Raw genomic sequence first — 20,978 nt, 5'->3', positions numbered from 1 at the left:
AGGATTAAGTTTTATGCGAACACACAAGACATGTTTTCAATTGCCAGTATGCCCACACAGGTTACTCCAATTCTTCTGTCCTGATGAAGACCCACATTAAACTTTTTGAGTGACAACACTTTTCTGGGAAGAAACGTTGGCAACCATATTATCTATGTCTGGACTGAATCATTGTCCTCGAGGAGAAATTCGGTTGATTAAAGCATTACCTCTATCATAAGGATATTGAGTAGGAAACTAATCTGCATTTCAGACAAGCTGTATGCAGGTGCACTTTGTTTTGCACTTTTCCACCCTATTTATTTATAAATTTATAGCGCGCCTGAATCAGCCCCGAAGGGGTATCTCCGCGCGTTGCTTCTGGTGGGGCATTAAAGAACATCCTGAGATATAGGACTGTACGGATAACAGGAGAGATCATTGATCTTGTGTGAAGAGGTATGTTTTTAGATTTTTCCTGAAGGAGAGGAGATTAGGGGTATGTCTCAGCTGTGAGGGCAGAGAGTTCCATAACATGGGGCCCTTAAGCGAGAGGGCCCGTCCTCCTTGTCTTGCTCTTGTCACTCTGGGCACCTTCAGCAACATAGTGCTGCTAGAACGTAGAGCACGTCCTGGTGAGTAAAGGACGAATATGTCTTTTAGATATTTGGGGCCAGACCCATAAATACACTTGTGCATTATGCAGCATATTTTAAAGTTAACACGTTGTCTCACCGGAAGCCAGTGGAGGTGAGAGAGGAGTGGGCGAGAAGGAGTACGGGGAAAAGCATTCAGGATGAGCCTAGCTGCGGTATTCTGTACTACCTGCAGTCTGTCCAGTTGTTCTTGATTGGCAGATGTGAGGAGTCCATTGCAATAGTCCATCCGGCCGATGACCAATGCTTGTACCAGCGTCTTCCTGTGGATGTCAGGCAGGAAGGGGAAAATGCGTCGTAAGAGGCCAATTACTCGGAAACAGGTTCCAGTAACTTGATTGACATGATCTTTTAATGTCAATGTTTGGTCTAGGCGCTCTCCCAGATTTTTGACACTCTGTTTTGGTACAGGGACAGGTCCCAGCTCAATGGAGCAACCATTAGTATTTTGTGAATTCTCTGTATGTACACCAAACCTTTCTTATGGATATTTTGCATATTCCTTGCCTCTGGTTTTGTATTTATTTTCTTCTCTCCATTATGATTTCCCATAGGGTTTAGCCTACGATTATTACCATTATGTGTGTTGTGAGAATTTTTTTCTCATCGAAGTAATCTTCACAGTCCCCATTTTGGATCATTTTGTTGTTCTTACAAAATTGTACCCAGGTTCTACAATCTTTTGGGTGTCCCCATTATGTTGTAATTGTTTTTTCTTTTGTGCTATGCCGCTTCCCCTTTATGCTGGCAGAAGGCGACAGGCTTGGGAGAGGGTACGCCCTGCGGGAACGTCAGCTGCTGTGGTGGTGTGTGCGCTGTAGCACTGGGGTGCAGCACATGTTACAGCAGCTAACGCACCACTGGGCGGACTTCATAGACCGCAAGCAAGATCGTGCAACCTGCTGGGTGTCGAGGTTGAGGGCTTGGTGAGTAATTATTAGGACTTGGAGGAACTCGGGGAGCTTTGCTCTGCGAAATTCCATGGAGTTCCAAAAAAACTCTGAGATTCCACAGCAATCCGAGAACGGACGGAAGAAAGTTTGTCTGCACATTTGCGCTGCGTTTTTCAGGCTAGTAGTGTATTCCGTGCAGAAACACACCACGCGAACGACACCAGGCGGTCCGCATGGGCGCGGCCATTTTGTTTTACCTGTTTTCTTTTCTGTACATGGTGCTGGGCTTTTTTGTATCTCGTTTCCTCTCTACTAATTCTTCCTTATCCACCTCTCACTTACTTTATTTTATCAGTGTGTATTTTTGTGTGCTTATTTTATGTTTTGACAGTTTTTTTTCCCATGACTTTTTGTACTTTGATTTTGTTTTCCCTTTCTTCCTTGTGTTCCACTTCCTTTAGTTAATTCTTCCTACTTTGATGTTATATTTTTTCTTTTTTTTTCTCTTTCACCCAGCGCTATACCAGACCAGACAGCAAGTGGCAGTGCCAGTGTGGCTGCAACAAGCTGCACACCTTGCGGTCACAGCTGCCACCATGGGGGGCAGCCTCGACCCATTTTTTCAGAGGTGGTGGTAGCCGCGCAGTTTATTATGATTTTTATTTTTGTGCAGCACCACCTCGCCTCCATATTGGCAGCAGGCCTGGGAGCGAGTATGCCCTGTGGGAGCGTCGGCTGCTGTGGGGGAAAGTGCCCTGGTGCGTGCGCCGCAGCACTAGGGTGGAGCACTCGACACAGCAGCTAACGCTCCGCTGGACGGACCTCATAGACTGCAAACAGGACCTGCTCGACCTGCTGGGTGTCGAGGTTGTGGGGCTCGGTGAGTAATTCGTTTTTGTTTTCTAGAAAAGCAAATTTGTTTTTTGTTTTTTTTACAAAATAGCATGCTATTCACACTCTGGGGGAAGTTAAGCTGTTGTGCGGCACTAGTTACTCGTACTCATTAGCGCTCGCTTGGTCTGATTGTCCTGTCACTAAGATAGTAGTAGTATATCAGGGAGTTAGCGCTCTCTGTGCCTTTCTTTATGTAGCTCATGCAGTCCCAATCTCCCAGTGATGTGTACTATCTATGCATTGAAAAGGGAGTCTGAGTTGGCCGATCAAAGAGGGTTGAGAAACAAAGATCATTTGTTGCAATGCATTAGTAGTTCAAAATGTAGTTTGGAAAATTAGGGGTAGGGCTTAGTTTTAAGAAATTAGGAATAAGTAAATATTGATACTATAGGTGATCTGATTTAGAAAAGTACAATACTACTGTGTCTGCCTGTCAAAATATTTTTGGGGAAATTAACAGTACCACTAAAATATATATGTTTTTCTCTTCTTTATTTCTTACATCAGCACCCAAGGGCAAGAGGGCATCACAGGCGGGTGAAGGTGCTGTCCCCACCAGCGCCGCGGCCAATGGTTCTGCTGACCACAGTAAGTCCTATTATTATTTTCCCTAACTTTTCCTCTCCCCAATATTAAAACAATTTAATTTACTTGTGGTACTCTAAGACTAAAAACAGATTTTGGCACTGAAGATTGCAGGCGCAAGTAAGCTATTATTCACCACACATGTTTGTTGATAAGGCATTTTTGCTCATGCTCAAACAGTCAAAACGAGAGAGCGGTCATGGTCCTAGACCCCGCCGCCCAATGTTGTTATTCATTTCTACAGTGTAGCAGCAGTTTCCATGACAGTGCAGCATGGCTGGAAAGTATGAGACCCCATTGCATTTGCCAACCAAGACCATATGTCCTTCATCGACCGTTCCACCCTTTCATTGCACTTAAATGTCTCAGAGTCATCATAGCTCCATCTCCCCCATTAAGGAAAGCTTTTAGTTGGCTTGACAATCTGGCTTTTCTAACACTGTCAACCACCAAACCTCCAAAGTGATAGTTTCAATTGAAGATACTGTCAACCGAACTGTAGTGAGGTATTGCGGTTCTACTGTGTTCAAAAATAATAGTAATTATTTAAGAGGTGTATCTGGTGTCTAAAATATGTTAAAAATAATTCTAGCCGCACAGACCACCAGTGTTGGGGCAGGCAGCGTCAGCAACTCCAGTGTGAAGGAGGTGGGCCAGGAGGCAGTCGGAGGGGGAGTCCCAGCGGTAGCAGAGACAGTTGGTGGTAAGTTCCATTGCTTGCTTATTGACAAATTAAGTATGCTATATTTGATAAGCGAGGTAGGACCCATCATTCATCACCTTCCTGACCATGGTATTTCACCACCCGTGACCTAACTGCCACATGGTTCAATTTGGCACTGCAGTGTTGGCTGTGCAATGTGTCTGCATCAGTTAATGCAATATTAAGAATGTCCATACATTATAAACCGAAAACAATTCATTTCCCAGTGCCCACTTAGTCAACTTCTACTAGTACTTTACTCCATTATTATTTTCTAAGTTCTGTGCCAGCCTACCAAAAAACTGAAAAAACTATTCTTGGCATGTGCTAAATTTTTCTGGCCTAGTGATGTATGTATGTTTATTTATTTCATGGCTTCCATAACTGATTTATGCCTTTTCAAATGTTTCCCTCTCTTTATTCATCAGCTACAATGACTGACTAAGCCAAAGCTTAGCACATGATGATCAGTGACACCCCACTATTCTATAGCAAAACTTCTACCTAGCCTAATCCCTCTAATTTACCGTGCAGTAGAGTGACTTTCCTCACTACCAAGCCAGGGTATTTGTTGACAATAATTTGGTGGAGGGCAAAGCCAGGGAGTAAAGTTGCCTGATCTAGTGTTTGGTAGATGGTATACTCTGACGAATGTGCCAAATAAAATCTATATCTTGTCCTTTCCCTGTACTGCAGTGCATCTTTTTTCCCCCACTGTTCACCTACGCCAGACAGGGTATCTGCGGTTTATGTGACGTAGTTTTATTATTGTTCATCTCCCGCTTTGGAGTCAGGGTATAATTAAAAGGCAGTCAGAGAAGAGCAGGACCATTGTAATTAAAGTAAGATAATAAATTGTCCATCACAGCTGCCCCAACTACAGCGAGTAGCAAAGCACCCAAAGCTAGCATGCCTCCATTAATGTTGCACAACAAGAATACTATCAATTGTGCTGCATATTGCCTTGCCCATTAATGAGGTAATTTTTCTTTTACACGCAAAGTGTCTATTTTCTTTTTTTGACTAGGAAATCCGTTAAAAGAAGAAAATCACGTTGTTTTAATCTGGTGGTATTCTGGCTTAATTCCTTGCAGTCAGTGCTTTTTAGGTGGCATCCTACTTTGCTAAAAACAACTTAGGGACATTCAGACGGTCCAAAATTGTGCGGCACGACTTCTGATGCATGCTCACAATAGAGAATCTGCTAAGCCGCACATTAGGGCACTGCATTGGCTGCCAGTGGATAAACGAGTTCAATTTAAGGCATCGTCCACAAATCACTAGCGGCTAATTTGCCTCCGATTCTGCAAGCTATCGTTTCTTTGTGTGTCCCTAGAAGAACCATTCGCTCCGAGTCGAAACATCTTGCCATTGTCCCGAGATTTAATCAAGCCCAGAGTGAGGGTCATCTCTTTTCTGCTCAAAGGTGGAATCAACTACCAGATTGTATCCGTCTTGAGGCTAATCATCTTCGCTTCAGAAAATTCCTCAAAACTTTTCTGTTCTCTTGATTGTGTCACTATTTTTAGTTTAGGTGTGTCTTGTAGCGCTGGCAGGCCATTGGTAACCACGCGCTTTACAAATGCCCCTTCATTCATTCATTCAAAAAATGCCCCTTCATTCAGAAACCTGACCTAGCAATGTATTCTGCCTGTTGCTTATCATTGGCTTTGTGGTTTGTAACTCACTTTTTCTGGCTTTATGTGCTTTAGGCTGTCTAGCTTGAGTTGATCCCTCCCGCTGCCCTTATCCTTGTTTACTGCATTTCTCAATGAACTTGCTTTCTGTAAACAGGCCTTTAAATCTTATCTTGTCACATTTACTGTGCATTCAGAGACAAAGGTTAAATGTCACGTTGTCTTTTCCAGGGAGTTTTGTGTTTATTTTTCTTTCTCTGACTTCAAATTCAGAGAATTTATGTGGCAATCGTGCTGAGTGCCCATATTAGAGGAAAGGGTGTATAATGCTTTATTTTTTTGTCTAGCACACAACAAAAAAAACATCAACTGTGACAATGTTTCAGAATTAGTACAAATGAAGCACATTTTTTTTGTAATTCTGGAGTATGGTGGAATCAAATTTGAATATGACCAAAACACATCAATACATTAGATGATGACATTTGCACACATTATCGTTTGTGTACAGTAAAACATTATGGTGCACATTTAATGGTCATTTGAATTAAAAAATGTTTTGTCTGTAATGGCAGTGCACTACCCCGCCAAGCATAATTCACACTATGCCAATCTATTCAATTGTATGCCCTTCTACTCTGTTCTAAGACACTACACTCTACGCTCCTCCACTCTAAGACACTCTGCGACAGGCGACTTGACTCCATGTCACTCACTCCATGACACAACACTCCACTCTACCCCACTTTAATTTACCCCACTCCAGTCTATTCCACTCCACTCTATCCCACTCCATTCCAATGTACCCCATCCCATTTCAATCTACCCCAATATACTGTACTCCAGTCTACCCTACACCATTTCAATCCCCTCCACTGTAACCCAATCTACCGCACTCCACTCAAATCCACCCCAGTCCACTCCACTACAATCTATCTCACTCCAGTCTACCCCACTCCACTCTACCCCAGACTACCCCACTTGACCCTGATTTTCCACACCCCATTCTACTCTACCCAATCTACCCCACTCCGCTTCACTCCATACTACCACATGCCACTCACAGGTACTCTACTCCAGTCCAATCAAACCCACTCTGCCCCACTCCAATCCAATCTACCCTAACCCAGTTTTTCCTACCCCACTCCAATCTACCCCACTCGTATCTTCCCCATTCCTCTTTCCCACCCCAATTTACTACACACCTCTTTATCTAACTCCAATCTACTCCACTCCAATCTATCACACTTCAATCAGTCCAACTCCACTCTATCCTACTCCATCCCAATCTATTCCACTACCCCAGTTCAATCGACCCCACTCGACCTCACTCCACCTAAACTACCACACTCCACCCCAATCCAAACTATGACACTGATCTAACCAACTCCCCCACTCTACCCCATTCCAATCTTCCCCAATGCTTCACAGTCCATTCTACCCCACCCCCCAATCTACCCTAATATACCCCATTCCATTCCTATCCACCCCACATCCTACTCCACTAACTTTTAGCCATGCGGATCAGCAGTCACACTGGTGTACAATATGGCTAAAACACATTGCCAAAGCCAGTAGCTCTCTCATAAGCGAGACCTATTTGCTTTGCCGATGTTTGATATCTGATGCATGTGTGGGGAAATACTTGGCCCTATGACTTAAAAAATTCCAATGGCCCTAAGGGATGAACAGGATACTGCTACTGTGCCACTATATAAACAAGTGTTTGCACTGAGCTTTATTTACAATTTGTCTTTTTTCTTTGTTTTTCTTTCCTGATATAGCTACTCCTGCTGGTCCACCATCTCGGCAGGAGATAGTAGCACGGCAGCGGCGGCAACGGGCGAGGGTCACCCAGGCTGAATATCGACGGCTGGTGGCTCTGGAAAAAAAGGCGGCATCTGCCACTGCCCCCGGTACCTCGAGCGATCCACCAGTGCCTCCAACCCGGCCATACCTTCGGGGGTGCCGCCGGAAGCTGGGATCCACCACTGCTGCCCTCCCCTCCTCATCATTATCCACAGACCGCTTCCAACGCCGCGTCCTACAAGAGCTGGCGCTGATTCGCCAAGAGGTGGCACGCCTTCACGCCCGAATTGATGCCCTCTAATTCCCTTTTTTTAAAATATATTTGCTTTGGTGGGAGAAACATTTGTTGTGGATGGAACGTGGGAAGGGCGGAAGTCTGTCTTTTGTGTTTTACTTTGCACTGCTGCCTTTTAGCGCAGCCTGTTTTTTTAATCCAGTTATCAAAGTGTATGCCAGTTAGTTATACCCTTGTCCTACTACCCTCTGTAACTATTTTGACTACTATGGGGGTTATGCCTATGCCTATATTGCGTACAACAACTTATTAAAAAAATCTTATTCTTCAGTAATAGTTAGTTCACTTCACTCCATAGTTCTCGTACCTGAATAGATAAAGCAATGGCTGCTACCTCTCTTCCAAAACCTTATTGCAGGGTTTCCCAATGTGCCTTCCTAATGTTGGTGGTGGTTGTAGTTGCACGCTGCCCTCTAGCTGTGAAGACATCGCAAGTGAGGTTCCACTCCCACCTCGGTGTACTCCAACTGTAGGATTAATCAGAAGGATTATCCATTGCAGGCAACTAGATTGAAAGAAAACATAGTTAGCAGGTTATTTATTTATATCCTAACTTATCAAAGACTGAGACCTGACTTCCATCATGAAGCAAAGACCTGATATTATAACAAAAACTAGCAATAGTAACTTCTGAGAAATAGGGAGCTAGTATTAAATTTATTAACAAAAAACTAAACGTACGAAATCCTCGAGTCGGGAGAAGTAGACTTAGGACAAGGTTAAGTGTTTACACAATACAAGGCATGAATGATGATGATGATGATGATGTTTTATATGTTAGTTATGGATCCCTTTGCAGTGAGCTGGTGTCATTTTCACCACATCTGCCCCACCAAGTGTGTGGTCCATTTATGGTGTAAAATTCATAAGTCACACCTAGGTGAATATATATCACACAGCCTGAGGGGAAAAGGGTTAGGTGTTTGATGAATGGATGGACATGGGTAGTTGGAGAAAGGTGCGACAGAGACAAACACTAGACAACAACAATATTCATCAGGTAGATGCGCAGCACATCATCAGATCTGATGTGGAAAGAAATTAGTAAATGACAGTTCATTTAAATGCGTTGCGAACAGTCCTACAGCCCCAGAGATCCAAGTTATTATATATCTAAATGTTCTGTCATCTAGATTTGAAAACTACACATTTATGGAACGGTGAATCCACACAGTTCTGAGAATTCTGATTGTTAAAAGAAAAATTATACTGTATATAAATGCCAAATTGGCCGGTGCATCTGCATTCTTCTCGGAATGTTCTTCTTGGGTGCCTGGCTGAATTGGTCCAGTAAGGTAAGCAGGGTTGTTATGGAGCTTCTGCCTTTCATGCATGAGAAGAGAAGCCCTGTGGATTGTAAAACAGAAACAATATTGTAGGGTCATGAAGGACAGAAGGTAAGCTTCTGTGAAGAGTGTACCTAGAGGCAGAGCAAGAGCATAGGCTGCTGCAATCATTCATCATGACTCGTGTGATTAACTGAGAAGTGAGAGCAATTTTACAACCAATCCCATACAAGCAGCTTCATGTAACAGCCCGATCAATTTCACAACTGTCATCATAATAACATTTATTCAAGTGCGTTGTGCGTTGATTATGTGATGATGTGACATCACATGTCTGTCTCCAGTTACTGCAGCCCCCTGACCACAATCGCATAATAGTGGAGTTTCACATTTGAGCCAGCACAAACTCTACTCAGCAGCATTTCCCAAATCACCTTTCCTCAGTCCTCAGAGCTGACACTTAGAGCCATCATCATGTTTGTTTCCCTTTGAAGCCGTTAACTTCCTTCTTCTGGCTGCTGAGGTAGTCCCACCCTTAGTCCTGACTCTTGAGTAACGAATCTGGCAGACTCTGTTCCGACCTAAATGAGATTGAGAGGGATAGATCTGTAGTGCACTGCTGTTGATGAACAAGAAAACAAAAGAATTTAAGCATTTTGTGTAGATTTGTATTTGTTAACTAAACTGACTGGTCTGGTCTCTGATGAACCAGAAAAAAATACAGCAAGGAGTGGACAATGCAAGTAAATCTAGTCAATTACTTTTTGCAAAATCATCCATCAGCCCCCAAACATAGCAAAATATTGAAACCGATTTTACAAATTAGTTGAAGACCCTCACCGTCTGCCACAACATGAATCATCATCATCGACACTCACTCAATAATATATCACTCATTTGTGCAATAGTTACCTTTTCCAATGCAAGCACGGTGGTACACAGTTATCATATTGTTGTATCTCCTGTTCTCCCATGGAAGCAACACCTTTGCAGTCTTGTAAAGTAATTCCGATCTTTACTGGGACAACCCTGGTAGGGAATAAAAAAAAGAAGTATGGGCTTGGGACGGAGGCAGGCATTGTCTCCAAAGTCCTTGGAGAAAATTGGGAGGCTTCTTCACTGCACACTGGTCCAACTCCAATCCAGCCATGCATGTGAGTAAATGATGGAGCTGCATAACTCAAACCGAAAATATATAATGTTCCAATAGCTAGATCCATTTTTTATCTTTTTTGGCAAAGCAGTTTGACGATAATCTGAAAGTTGTATAGTGGCCTTCTCAGTCAGGAAAGTAGAGTTTTTCCTCAAACTCAGGTGGTTCACCCAGAAGTTGTTCAGATAATGCACTTGAGTCTGACCAATCTCCCTCATCATGTGATGTTTCAGGAGCAGTGTAATTGTGTGGTATGAAGTGCTGGTTCATTTTAATCATGGCCAATCTCCATATTTTGAGGCAGGAGACTGGTCCTTCTCACTGTGACAACTGTGCCAGCTGCACTGAGCACACACTCAGTAGACAAACTTGTTACCGGACAAGCCAGATACTTTAATACCAGCCGGTAGAGCTCTGGCCATTGGCGCATCTTCCCATTCCGACAGACCAATGGGTTTTGATCCATATTGACCTCTTTTGGCTTATCCAGATTGTTTGTCCTGGAGCATCCTCTGAATGGTTGTTGGCTCTGCTACTTGCTTGATCTCTTTTACCTTTGTAGTGCCACTGAAACCAAGCCTATGCAGAGGTTGGGTCCGATTCTTCTGTTGCTCCGAAGTTCATGTTGCTGATGTTGTCTGCTGCGAGACAACAGTATTGCCCCCTCTGGAGGTTGCAGGCTGCACCCCAGAACTTCTGCCCGGAACTCTAATTTTCAGCCATTCTTATTCCAGGTCTGTCGCTTAATCAACAATCCACGTCTTGTATAGTGAAACATCCCATTCTAAAAACGGAATGAAAGTGGCCAGTATTTTTTTGTACTGTAGAGCAAGTATTGTGACACAGATGTACTGTTTGGATGACACTATGTCTGTTTACAGCCTTGGATTAACAGCCAATCGAAGGATTAAGCTCTCAGGCAAGACATGCACTTCTCCGTTCATACCTGCAAACCTTTGCGACACCTTTTTTAACTAGCCCTGTAGCAGATTCAGCCATTGGATAGCATTGGCTCATCGTACTGTCTTCCTTGCTGACTTCCAGTGTGAAAACCTCTAAAGGAAGTAGCATCTGTGTCAGGCATTTGACTAGGCCCCATTTCTCCACCTCCATGGTCATGCTTTTCCCACTTGCATCACCTCTTTGAAGGGCACAGTCAGTGATCGGTCTGTACTGGCTAAACAGACGCTGCAGTATAGAATAGGTAGAGTTCCAACATGTTGGCACCTCCTGTATGAGGGCTTTAACTGATACTCTATTAGCACGCTGAATAATCCCGAACTGCTTTTGGGCTTTAAAAGAATGGCAGAAATGAGTGAAGATTCTTCTGCAGGTGGTCAGTATGTTGCTGACTCGTAGTCTTTTTTGAGAAAATCCTGCACAATCAGGTTGATGCAATATGCCAAACACAGGACCCTGAAATAGCCATTATCTGCTATGGCCTTAACTATATTACTGCCATTGTCTGTGACAACAAATCCAATTCTGAGACCTTTAAGTCGAAGCCATTCAGACACCTTGCTGTTAAAGTGTTCCAAGATGTTTGCATCTGTATGGTATTTCTCTATGGCAACCATGGGTGCTTTGCATGCCGCTGAACACCCTTAAAAGTTGCTTCAGTGCTGAAACCTGTAGACAGCTGATGCCTATCCCTCACAAAAGAGATCCAATGTGAAGTGATATACATGTAATCAGTTGCTTGACTACTGGTCTGTATGTATGTCTGTCGTAAGGTGGATAATCTGACCACAACTCTGTTGCAAAGCTGATCCAACCAATTGCATCGTCATGGAGTGCTGCAACAGCAACTCCGGCAAAATCGGTCCGGCTGGGAACCTTCCATTTCGGGCAGATGGCTGCCACAAATTCTAGAACTCATATTCCTTCCACAAAGGAAAAAGGGAGGAGATATAGCTCTACATTTTTGCCAACTTCTCGTTGTACAAACGTGCCGTTGGGTGGTTGCGTTCATAGGGCCCCTCCTGCCTAAACATGCCTGTAATAGTAGACTGGATTTTTTTTCTTTTCCTGTGCCACTGATGTATGCGACTTCTGGAGAGAACCAGGAGGTGGTGGTAGACTTAATGTGTTTGGGGGGCATTCTTTGTATTCTGTTGCTGTGGTATCTCCATCTGACTCTTGTACAATTTTGTTGTTGCTGATTCAGGTGGTACTGATGCACAGGGCTGCTTTGCATAAAGCTGTTACCCTCTTCTTCCATAACACCTCCCATGTTATCAGAGCTGATTCCCCTCTCTCATCACCAACACCTGCAGCAATTTTTTAAGGCGCCACTCCCACCGGAATCCGTGATGTTTTTGATATTGTTCGTTTGCCCTCCAGCACCGTAGTGTGAACTAGGCTTACCTCGACGAACACTTGTGTGGCAAATGGAGAATAATGCAATGTTATTCTCCTGCTTACTAATGGTAAAGAAGTCCCAAACTGGGTAGGAGAACTTTTTAATGGGCTAGTGACTGGTGCCACTGTCCATGCCCGAAGAACATGTGTCGATGATTGCCTCTCTGCGGTGAATACATCGACTGAGGTAGTGGTGAATGCAGGTCTCAGTGAGGGCCTCACAAATATGGAAGCTGGTACCAGTGCCACATCCCTTGGAGCAGGTTGAATAGGAGGGATAATGTCGGTGTCCCCTGAGCTAGTTTCCATGACAATGACCGGCTCGTTCTCCTGATCACCTTCCATAATTGTAAGGCTTTCAGGAACTTTCCTTTTCCCTTGTCTCGTGACCGGTCTCTGACTCAGCCACGGTCCAATCCGTATCCTTATCATCAGAAGGGGTCCTTTCTTTTTCTTGCTAGAGATCAGGGTGCCAATGGTTCAAAAAGAGGTACATCTTGCTCAGCAGGAAGCTCAACCTCCTGTTCTGCTCCTACTTCAGAAAGATCTACTATTGCTGGTTGCAGATCCTGTTGTCCAGTTTGTTTAGTTTCCTGCGATAACTGGTTACTAGTTCGCATCTGAGACAAATCCAACTCTGACTCATTGCTCATCGCCATGATTGGAGTGGCTGCCTCACTGGGAGACAAGGGCTTGGGCTTAGGTTTGTGCGATGCCGTCGTTGATACAGGAGTGCTGCTCCCAGCTTGCGGCGGGAGTGTGGTCTGGCAGGCACACAAACTGTCTTTAAAAAGGAGGAGAGAGGCAAGCCAGTGGTGGCAATTTGCTTCTCCTCCTCACTGGCCACTTTCTTAGCACCATTCTTTGGGGCCATCTTCAAGCTATGTCAGCTTATGCTTAGCTGCACAAGCGGAAGAGAGGAGGACTTGTATGCCGTGGTCACGTCACTTCTGTCTGGCAGTACTGTGGGTGATGTCTCTTGTACACCTAAAAGCAAACAAGCAAGAAAAACATTTAGTGAAATGTGACATTCTTGCAGCTTGAACTATTCATTGTACAAACAATATATTTTAGTGTGGTTAATTTATTATCTTAAATAATTAACAGATGTGTATCCATTCCCGACCACACCACCATAACATAGAAAATATAAATAAATAAAAAAATAAATATATATATATATATTAAATTAATTGCTGGTGTACTAGGTTACTATAAGAACGCCATTGGGAGGCAAGGATGTGGAAGGGCAAAAATGGAAACAAATGCATATAACATTAAACACTGTTCATATATACATATACTACAATGATCCTCAAGTATATTATACTGATATCGGGGAAAAGTTGCAAAACAATTTAACAAAAAGGCATAGCCCTCTCTTCCCAATCTCCCTAAAAAAATGGCTTTGAAAACTGCAAAAAGGGAATTACACACGGTCTGGCTGCACAAAATGGCAGCCGGTCACATGGTCAGTCAACAACAACCTAGGAGGCATGGACACAACAAAGAACACATGCAGGCCTATGGCACTCGCAAAAGCACACTGGCTGGCAACGCAAAATCGTCGCCGGCAACATGGTCAATCAACAAGCAAGGAGGCATGGACCACAAAGAATACATGCAGGTCTATGGATACTGACTACACTAAATGGCTCTCGGCCACATGGCTTAGAGACCAAAGAGAAATGGTGGCCTATGGCATACACATGAGCACACACACACACACACACACACACATTAATTCAGCAGTACCAAAAACAAAAATTAAGTGAGACATTAAAATTTCCCAACACACATCCTCCCAAGGCATCAAATATTATTCCACCATTATACACTGTTTGCTGAAAAGGTGTGAAATAAAAAAAGGAAAACTAATTTCCCCTTACAAAAGATTTAAAAAATTCAATGCAAAAAATAACTAGGCCATCTCTGAAACTCCAGGCCACCAACCACAACCAAAATAAAATTTTTAAAACCAAATAAAAGTACAAATAAATACTGATGCATGCCCTCTATTAAACAAACAACACCTTCATACAAAGGTTTATTTAATTTACTTGTGATATCATAAAAATAAAGTCCTTGCAATCCAATGCTATAAATGCAGCAGAAATTGCAGACAAAGAGTGATCCGTCCGCTTCGAAATGCAAATAAAAAGTGACCAGTACACGGACAAAGCACTGGAAAGAGCCTGCTGGACAAGAAGAGGACATCAGCTCTGACTCATCTAAGGTTTTTCAGATGGTTAGTATGCTTGCTGCAAAGAACGTGTACCATGCATTTTAATAAACCGTATTTTATATGCATAGTTCAGTGGATTAATGCTTTTGTCACAGCAATTCTTTTGTTACTCTGCAATTCATAAGTAACAATTGTAATGTAGCACAGTGAGCTGTGAGCTGCCATCAAAGCAGATGCATTGCAAGGAGGGTTGGCACGAGTTTTGGGGGCAGCAGCCTTTGCACCTCAAACGCATGAATAACCCCCCCCCACCCCCATGGTTCTTCCATGCAGCCGCTTCGGGCGGCAAAGGAATGACTGCCACGGGCAGCTAAGTGTCTAGCTACGCTACTGCATCAAAGAGCTGCATGCAGACGGCATGGTACAAGTTAGTACGTTATGTTTTTTCTCCCCAGTCTTTCATTATCCTGATGCTGTTAAAAAAGGTTTGCTTGGGTAGAAATAAAATGTTGTTATTAAAATCAACATTAACCACTGTGTTAGATTCTGAATCTGAATGTGTGCTCCTCCAGAACAAGCACTCTTCAAAAATACCTACCAGTTTGAATGACATGAGAATCCTACACTTTGTAGTCCCCTATGCATTATGTAACATTTTCTATAAACTGATTTGCACATGTACAATTCTTTGTCTCTGTGTGTGATGTAAAGTGCTCCAACACCCTACACTAGTATGAGAGGCGCTATAACACAAATTAAAAACATATGTCAGAGGGGCTGATGAGAGGCACTGTGGGAGGGAATCATTGAAGAGCCCCAACAAAGATTGTCGTAGCCTGGTGCACAGTAAGGCCATCATTTACTATGCTTTGACTGACTGACTGACTGAAGCTTTTATTAAGCGCTCGAATGCCGCGGCGTCTTGGCGCTGTAGAATAAAAGGTGATGTGAGACAGATCAGGGCAGGGAGAACAGCCATGTTTTCAGGGATTTTCTGAATCTCAGTTTGGAGGCTTGTGAGCGAAGTTCGACAGGCAATGAGTTCCAAAGTTTGGAGGCCTGATTAGAAAATGATTTTCCACCCCAACGCACTTTCCGGATTCTAGGCACGCAGACCAGGTCTTGATTAGCCGATCTTAGAGTTCGGTTGGGCACATAGCGCGGGAGAAGTTTGGCCAGATCGTCTGATCCTTTTCCGTGTACGGCTTTGTGGGCCAAGCAGAGGGCTTTAAACTGGACTCTGCGCTTAATTGGCAGCCAGTGCAGCTCTCGAATGGCCTGGGAAGTGGGGTGACGCTTTGGCAGGTTCAGGAGAACCCTGGCGGCCGCGTTCTGGATAGCCTGCAGCTTGATCAATTGCTTCTCTCCTGTACCGAGATAGAGAGAGTTGCAATAATCAACCCGAGACATTACTAGGGCAGCAATGACAGTCTTTTTTAAGGTGGGTGGAATAAAAGGCAAGATCTTTCTAAGTACCTTCATCATATGAAAACAAGCTGAAGTGACTTGGTTCACCTGCGCTGTGCAGGAGAGGTTTTTGTCCAATAAGAATCCGAGGTTTCTGACCTTCTCGGCTGGGATAGGACAGCAGCCGGCTTCCGGGGGCCACCATAGCTGACTCCATATCGAGGGCTTTTGACCGAATTCTATGATTTCAGTCTTCTCAGTATTTAGTTTGAGAAAGTTTTGGCTCATCCAGTTTTTTACACTGAGAAGGCAATTCCTGAAACGGCCTGCGGTTGCTTCAATGGAATCGGAGACGGACACTATGATTTGTGTGTCGTCTGCATAAGACACTAATCTCAAGCCATGGGATTTTATCAGTTTCGCCAAGGGGGTGACATATAAATTGAACAAGGTTGGTGATAATGCCGACCCTTGTGGGACTCCTCCGGGAAGAGTGAATTCCTCTGATTTAAGTCCATCCCAGTGGACTTGTTGGATTCTGCCTGTCAGAAATGATGCTAAGAGGGCTAGAGCGGCATCGGAGATGCCCAGATTTTCCAGACGACTTAGTAGGACCGAATGATTGACGGTGTCGAACGCCGCGGTTAAATCAAGTAATATGAGGGCCGTTCTTCCACCGTCATCCATGGTCTTCCTGATATCTTCTGTTGCCATGATAAGGGCTGACTCAGTTGCTTTAAAAGCTAATTCAATTCAGTATATGACAAATGTGTTGTAGAATGCACACTTTTCCCCCAAAATTTTCTTGGGGGGAGGTCCCCTCCAAACCCTCCTATGTAGTGGTCAAGCTCACTCGCTGCACTGGGTATGCACCGTAAGGGGGCTGGTCTGACAACATTTGCCAGGGATGCTACCGCAAAAGAAAACGACACATTGAAAATTTAGTCCACGAGATGCAGCACCTACCTTTTCATTAAAATATTTCGTTTTTTAGGTCTCGGCTAGCCGCGCGAAGCGCGTCTCCGCCGAGCCCCTTTTGTCGGCATGTGTGCTTCCCAGGAGACAGTCCTGGCCGCGCGCATCGCCTTGGAGGCGATTTGAAAGTGACACGCGCACGCGAACGAGCGCTGCGGCCAGGCGCTGTCTCCTGTGAAGCACACACGCATGCGCATACACACATCAAGTGCTTCGTGAAATTACAGATGAAAGTAAGTGTATTTATTCACATTGCGTGTGTCCTCTTTTCCCGCCTCCACCCCTGGGGCAATCCCTCGTCTATCCTTGCTCCCCGAACACCAGCCCAGCTCCCTCCCAAGCTCCGGCTGGGCTTTACCTTTGCAGCGGCGCCGAGCCGGATGCGCGCTCAGATCCACGGAAATGTAACCGGGAGAGCTCCGCCGGGAGGCTGACATCGAGAGGCGCGGGGAGTGGGGCAGCTGCAGTGCGCTTCCACCGACTGCAGGGGGGCGTCACCGAGCGGCTTGCCGAGGAAAGCGGCGGGAGGCAGGGACCGAGCTTGCGGGAGGAGGTAAGGAGAGGAGGGAGGAGAAACGAGAGCGCGCTCGAGACAGAAGCACGAGGAGGCAGGACTTCTCACGAAAAACAGAATTGAGCTCTAGTTGACACCCCCGGGGTACCAAAGAGTTGTCGGCGTGAAGGAGTAGAAACGTCTCGCCCTGGGGGTATTTACATTTTAATGCTTGGTGACGCTACTCTCGTAAGTTAATAAAACGTTGCCCATCGCAAATCGTACCCAAGCCACCACGCGTAACCCCAAGAAAACAGACCCCTCAGCTTGTGATATACCACACCCGACCCTTTAGTGAAGATATGTTAGGAGCTCAGGCTCTTAAAGTTTTACGGCTAGCCTGACTCAAAGAATGAAGGCGGTGTTCTTACCCTTGTGCAGAGTAGTGAGTGCAGAGTGAGTGTGCAGAGTAGTGAGTGCAGAGTGAGTGTGCAGAGTAGTGAGTGCAGAGTGAGTGTGCAGAGTAGTGAGTAGTGAGTACAGAGTAGTGAGTGCAGAGTGAGTGTGCAGAGTAGTGAGTGCAGAGTGAGTGTGCAGAGTAGTGAGTGCAGAGTGAGTGTGCAGAGTAGTGAGTGCAGAGTGAGTGTGCAGAGTAGTGAGTAGTGAGTGCAGAGTAGTGAGTGCAGAGTGAGTGTGCAGAGTAGTGAGTGCAGAGTGAGTGTGCAGAGTAGTGAGTGCAGAGTGAGTGTGCAGAGTAGTGAGTGCCGAGTGAGTAGTGAGTGCAGAGTAGTGAGTGCAGAGTAGTGAGTGCAGAGTGAGTGTGCAGAGTAGTGAGTAGTGAGTGCAGAGTAGTGAGTGCAGAGTGAGTGTGCAGAGTAGTGAGTAGTGAGTGCAGAGTAGTGAGTGCAGAGTGAGTGTGCAGAGAAGTGAGTGCAGAGTAGTGAGTGCCGAGTGAGTAGTGAGTGCAGAGTGAGTGTGCAGAGTAGTGAGTGCAGAGTGAGTGTGCAGAGTAGTGAGTGCAGAGTGAGTGTGCAGAGTAGTGAGTAGTGAGTACAGAGTAGTGAGTGCAGAGTGAGTGTGCAGAGTAGTGAGTGCAGAGTGAGTGTGCAGAATAGTGAGTGCAGAGTGAGTGTGCAGAGTAGTGAGTGCAGAGTGAGTGTGCAGAGTAGTGAGTGCAGAGTGAGTGTGCAGAGTAGTGAGTAGTGAGTGCAGAGTAGTGAGTGCAGAGTGAGTGTGCAGAGTAGTGAGTGCAGAGTGAGTGTGCAGAGTAGTGAGTGCAGAGTGAGTGTGCAGAGTAGTGAGTGCCGAGTGAGTAGTGAGTGCAGAGTAGTGAGTGCAGAGTGAGTGTGCAGAGTAGTGAGTAGTGAGTGCAGAGTAGTGAGTGCAGAGTGAGTGTGCAGAGTAGTGAGTAGTGAGTGCAGAGTAGTGAGTGCAGAGTGAGTGTGCAGAGAAGTGAGTGCAGAGTAGTGAGTGCCGAGTGAGTAGTGAGTGCAGAGTAGTGAGTGCAGAGTAGTGAGTGCAGAGTAGTGAGTGCAGAGTAGTGAGTGCAGAGTAGTGAGTGCAGAGTGAGTGTGCAGAGTAGTGAGTGCAGAGTGAGTGTGCAGAGTAGTGAGTAGTGAGTGCAGAGTAGTGAGTGCAGAGTGAGTGTGCAGAGTAGTGAGTGCAGAGTGAGTGTGCAGAGTAGTGAGTGCAGAGTGAGTGTGCAGAGTAGTGAGTGCCGAGTGAGTAGTGAGTGCAGAGTAGTGAGTGCAGAGTGAGTGTGCAGAGTAGTGAGTGCAGAGTAGTGAGTGCAGAGTAGTGCGTAGTGAGTGCAGAGTGAGTGTGCAGAGTGAGTGTGCAGAGTAGTGAGTGCAGAGTGAGTGTGCAGAGTAGTGAGTGCAGAGTGAGTGTGCAGAGTAGTGAGTGCCGAGTGAGCAGTGAGTGCAGAGTAGTGAGTGCAGAGTAGTGAGTGCAGAGTGAGTGTGCAGAGTAGTGAGTGCAGAGTAGTGAGTGCAGAGTAGTGAGTAGTGAGTGCAGAGTAGTGAGTGCAGAGTAGTGAGTGCAGAGTGAGTGTGCAGAGTGAGTGTGCAGAGTAGTGAGTGCAGAGTGAGTGTGCAGAGTAGTGAGTGCCGAGTGAGTAGTGAGTGCAGAGTTGTGAGTGCAGAGTAGTGAGTGCAGAGTAGTGAGTGCAGAGTGAGTGTGCAGAGTAGTGAGTAGAGAGTGCAGAGTAGTGAGTAGAGTAGTGAGTAGTGAGTGCAGAGTAGTGAGTAGTGAGTAATGAGTGCAGAGTAGTGAGTAGAGTAGTGAGTGCAGAGTAGTGAGTAATGAGTGCAGAGTAGTGAGTAGAGTAGTGAGTAGTGAGTAAAGTAGTGAGTAGAGTAGTGAGTAATGAGTGCAGAGTAGTGAGTAAAGTAGTGAGTAGAGTAGTGAGTGCAGAGTAGTGAGTGCATAGTAGTGAGTAGTGAGTGCAGAGTAGTGAGTGGTGAGTAGTGAGTGCAGAGTAGTGAGTGGCTGGCCCTGTTTCTAGCTTAAGCGGCACCGGCACCTGTAGTCTAAAGATAACACCTCTGCCTCAAGTGAAGTACTCTGGTACCCAAGGATGACTAGCAAACAATATTATTCACAACGTTGCTTACTATTCAGCAACATTTGACAGTTTGCAATCAATCTTTATAAAACAATTCAGAGTTTGATAACAAATTAATGCAACACATTGTAATATACAATGCCAATAGCTCAAACTTTAATGCTGCGAGACCTATTGCATTGTAAATGCTTGTTGCAAATGTTATCAATATAAAATAATACTTTAGTAATTTGAGCATTGTTTGGTGTGCACTTGTTTGTGTTTTTTTTTTTACTAATTACTTATTCAGTGTTTGAAATTTGAATCCTACAAATTGCTTTGGGGTCCTGGCTTCCAGTTGTGAGTCAGTGGTCGTTCTCAGGAGTCGAAACGTTGGCAACCACTAGAGTAGAATACATTCACTCGAAAATGTCTTTTCAAGTTGTTTTAGCTGCTTCTTGAGTAGAGAATCTGCTCGAGAAGCGGCCGCTCGCTTGAGTCATGAAAATGGCACTGGATGGCTCTGTAGTGACGAAAAGCTGCGCTAGAGGTCGGCAAATCTTGCATGCGCTGGCTAGCAGATCTCATCGTGCTTACCAGCGCACGCTTAAACGCATCTCGCATGAGCCAACAGGATAACAATTCCGCCACTCGCCAGAGTTTAGCAGGAGCCCCGCGTTACACAGCGCGAAGTTACCGAATTCGCCTTCTCCGCGAGTGGCATTATAATTCCACCCGGGCCTAATAATAACTGCTTCATGACCATGCACCTTATTCTCTTTGCAATATTCAATTTAGGGTCTAGACGTTTTGTACAGCCTTCTCCACAGCTTCTGTGGCGACAACCGAGATAGATGTCAAGCTAGAAAGAGAAGCACAAGTGTTCACAGGAGTGATGTCAGCATTGAGCACTGTGGGCCTGTGAACCTGGGTAGCCTTCAAGCATGGTGCAGCAGTGTGTCAGTATTCCTTCAAGGAGGGAATAGTGACTCCGAAGGGTGAAACGAATAGGAGTATTCCATTCAGGAGTGGAGAGTGACTCATAAGGTGGAAATGAAGATTTTATAAGGCTTGGCCTTATGACAGAAAGGAGACCCAAAAGTATCACTATGCCAGTCTCAT

The 20,978-nt window shown here is 45.0% G+C and overlaps 1 protein-coding gene across 6 annotated transcripts in view; it reads left to right on the top strand.

Moving 5' to 3' along the window:
* EMD (emerin) overlaps nt 1-20,978 on the top strand; it is an 88,263-nt gene that overhangs the window by 34,969 nt on the left and 32,316 nt on the right. For 3 of the 6 annotated variants that reach the window (XM_078664624.1, XM_078664625.1, XM_078664627.1), the window contains exons 5-7: nt 2,930-3,010; nt 3,600-3,710; nt 7,132-7,721. The exons of 2 other annotated variants lie outside the window; for them this stretch is intronic. In XM_078664624.1, the coding sequence (XP_078520750.1) occupies nt 2,930-3,010; nt 3,600-3,710; nt 7,132-7,457 (518 nt within the window). In that variant the 3' untranslated portion in view covers nt 7,458-7,721. Of the gene's footprint in view, nt 1-2,929; nt 3,011-3,599; nt 3,711-7,131; nt 7,722-20,978 lie in introns of those variants that run through there. One more of the 6 variants, XM_078664629.1, reaches the window with a different exon arrangement.

The sequence above is a fragment of the Lissotriton helveticus genome, chromosome 10, assembly GCF_964261635.1.
Source record: "Lissotriton helveticus chromosome 10, aLisHel1.1, whole genome shotgun sequence".
Lineage (NCBI taxonomy): Eukaryota > Metazoa > Chordata > Amphibia > Caudata > Salamandridae > Lissotriton > Lissotriton helveticus.
Note: the sequence above shows the minus strand (reverse complement) of the source record. Positions and strands in the feature narration are given on the sequence as shown.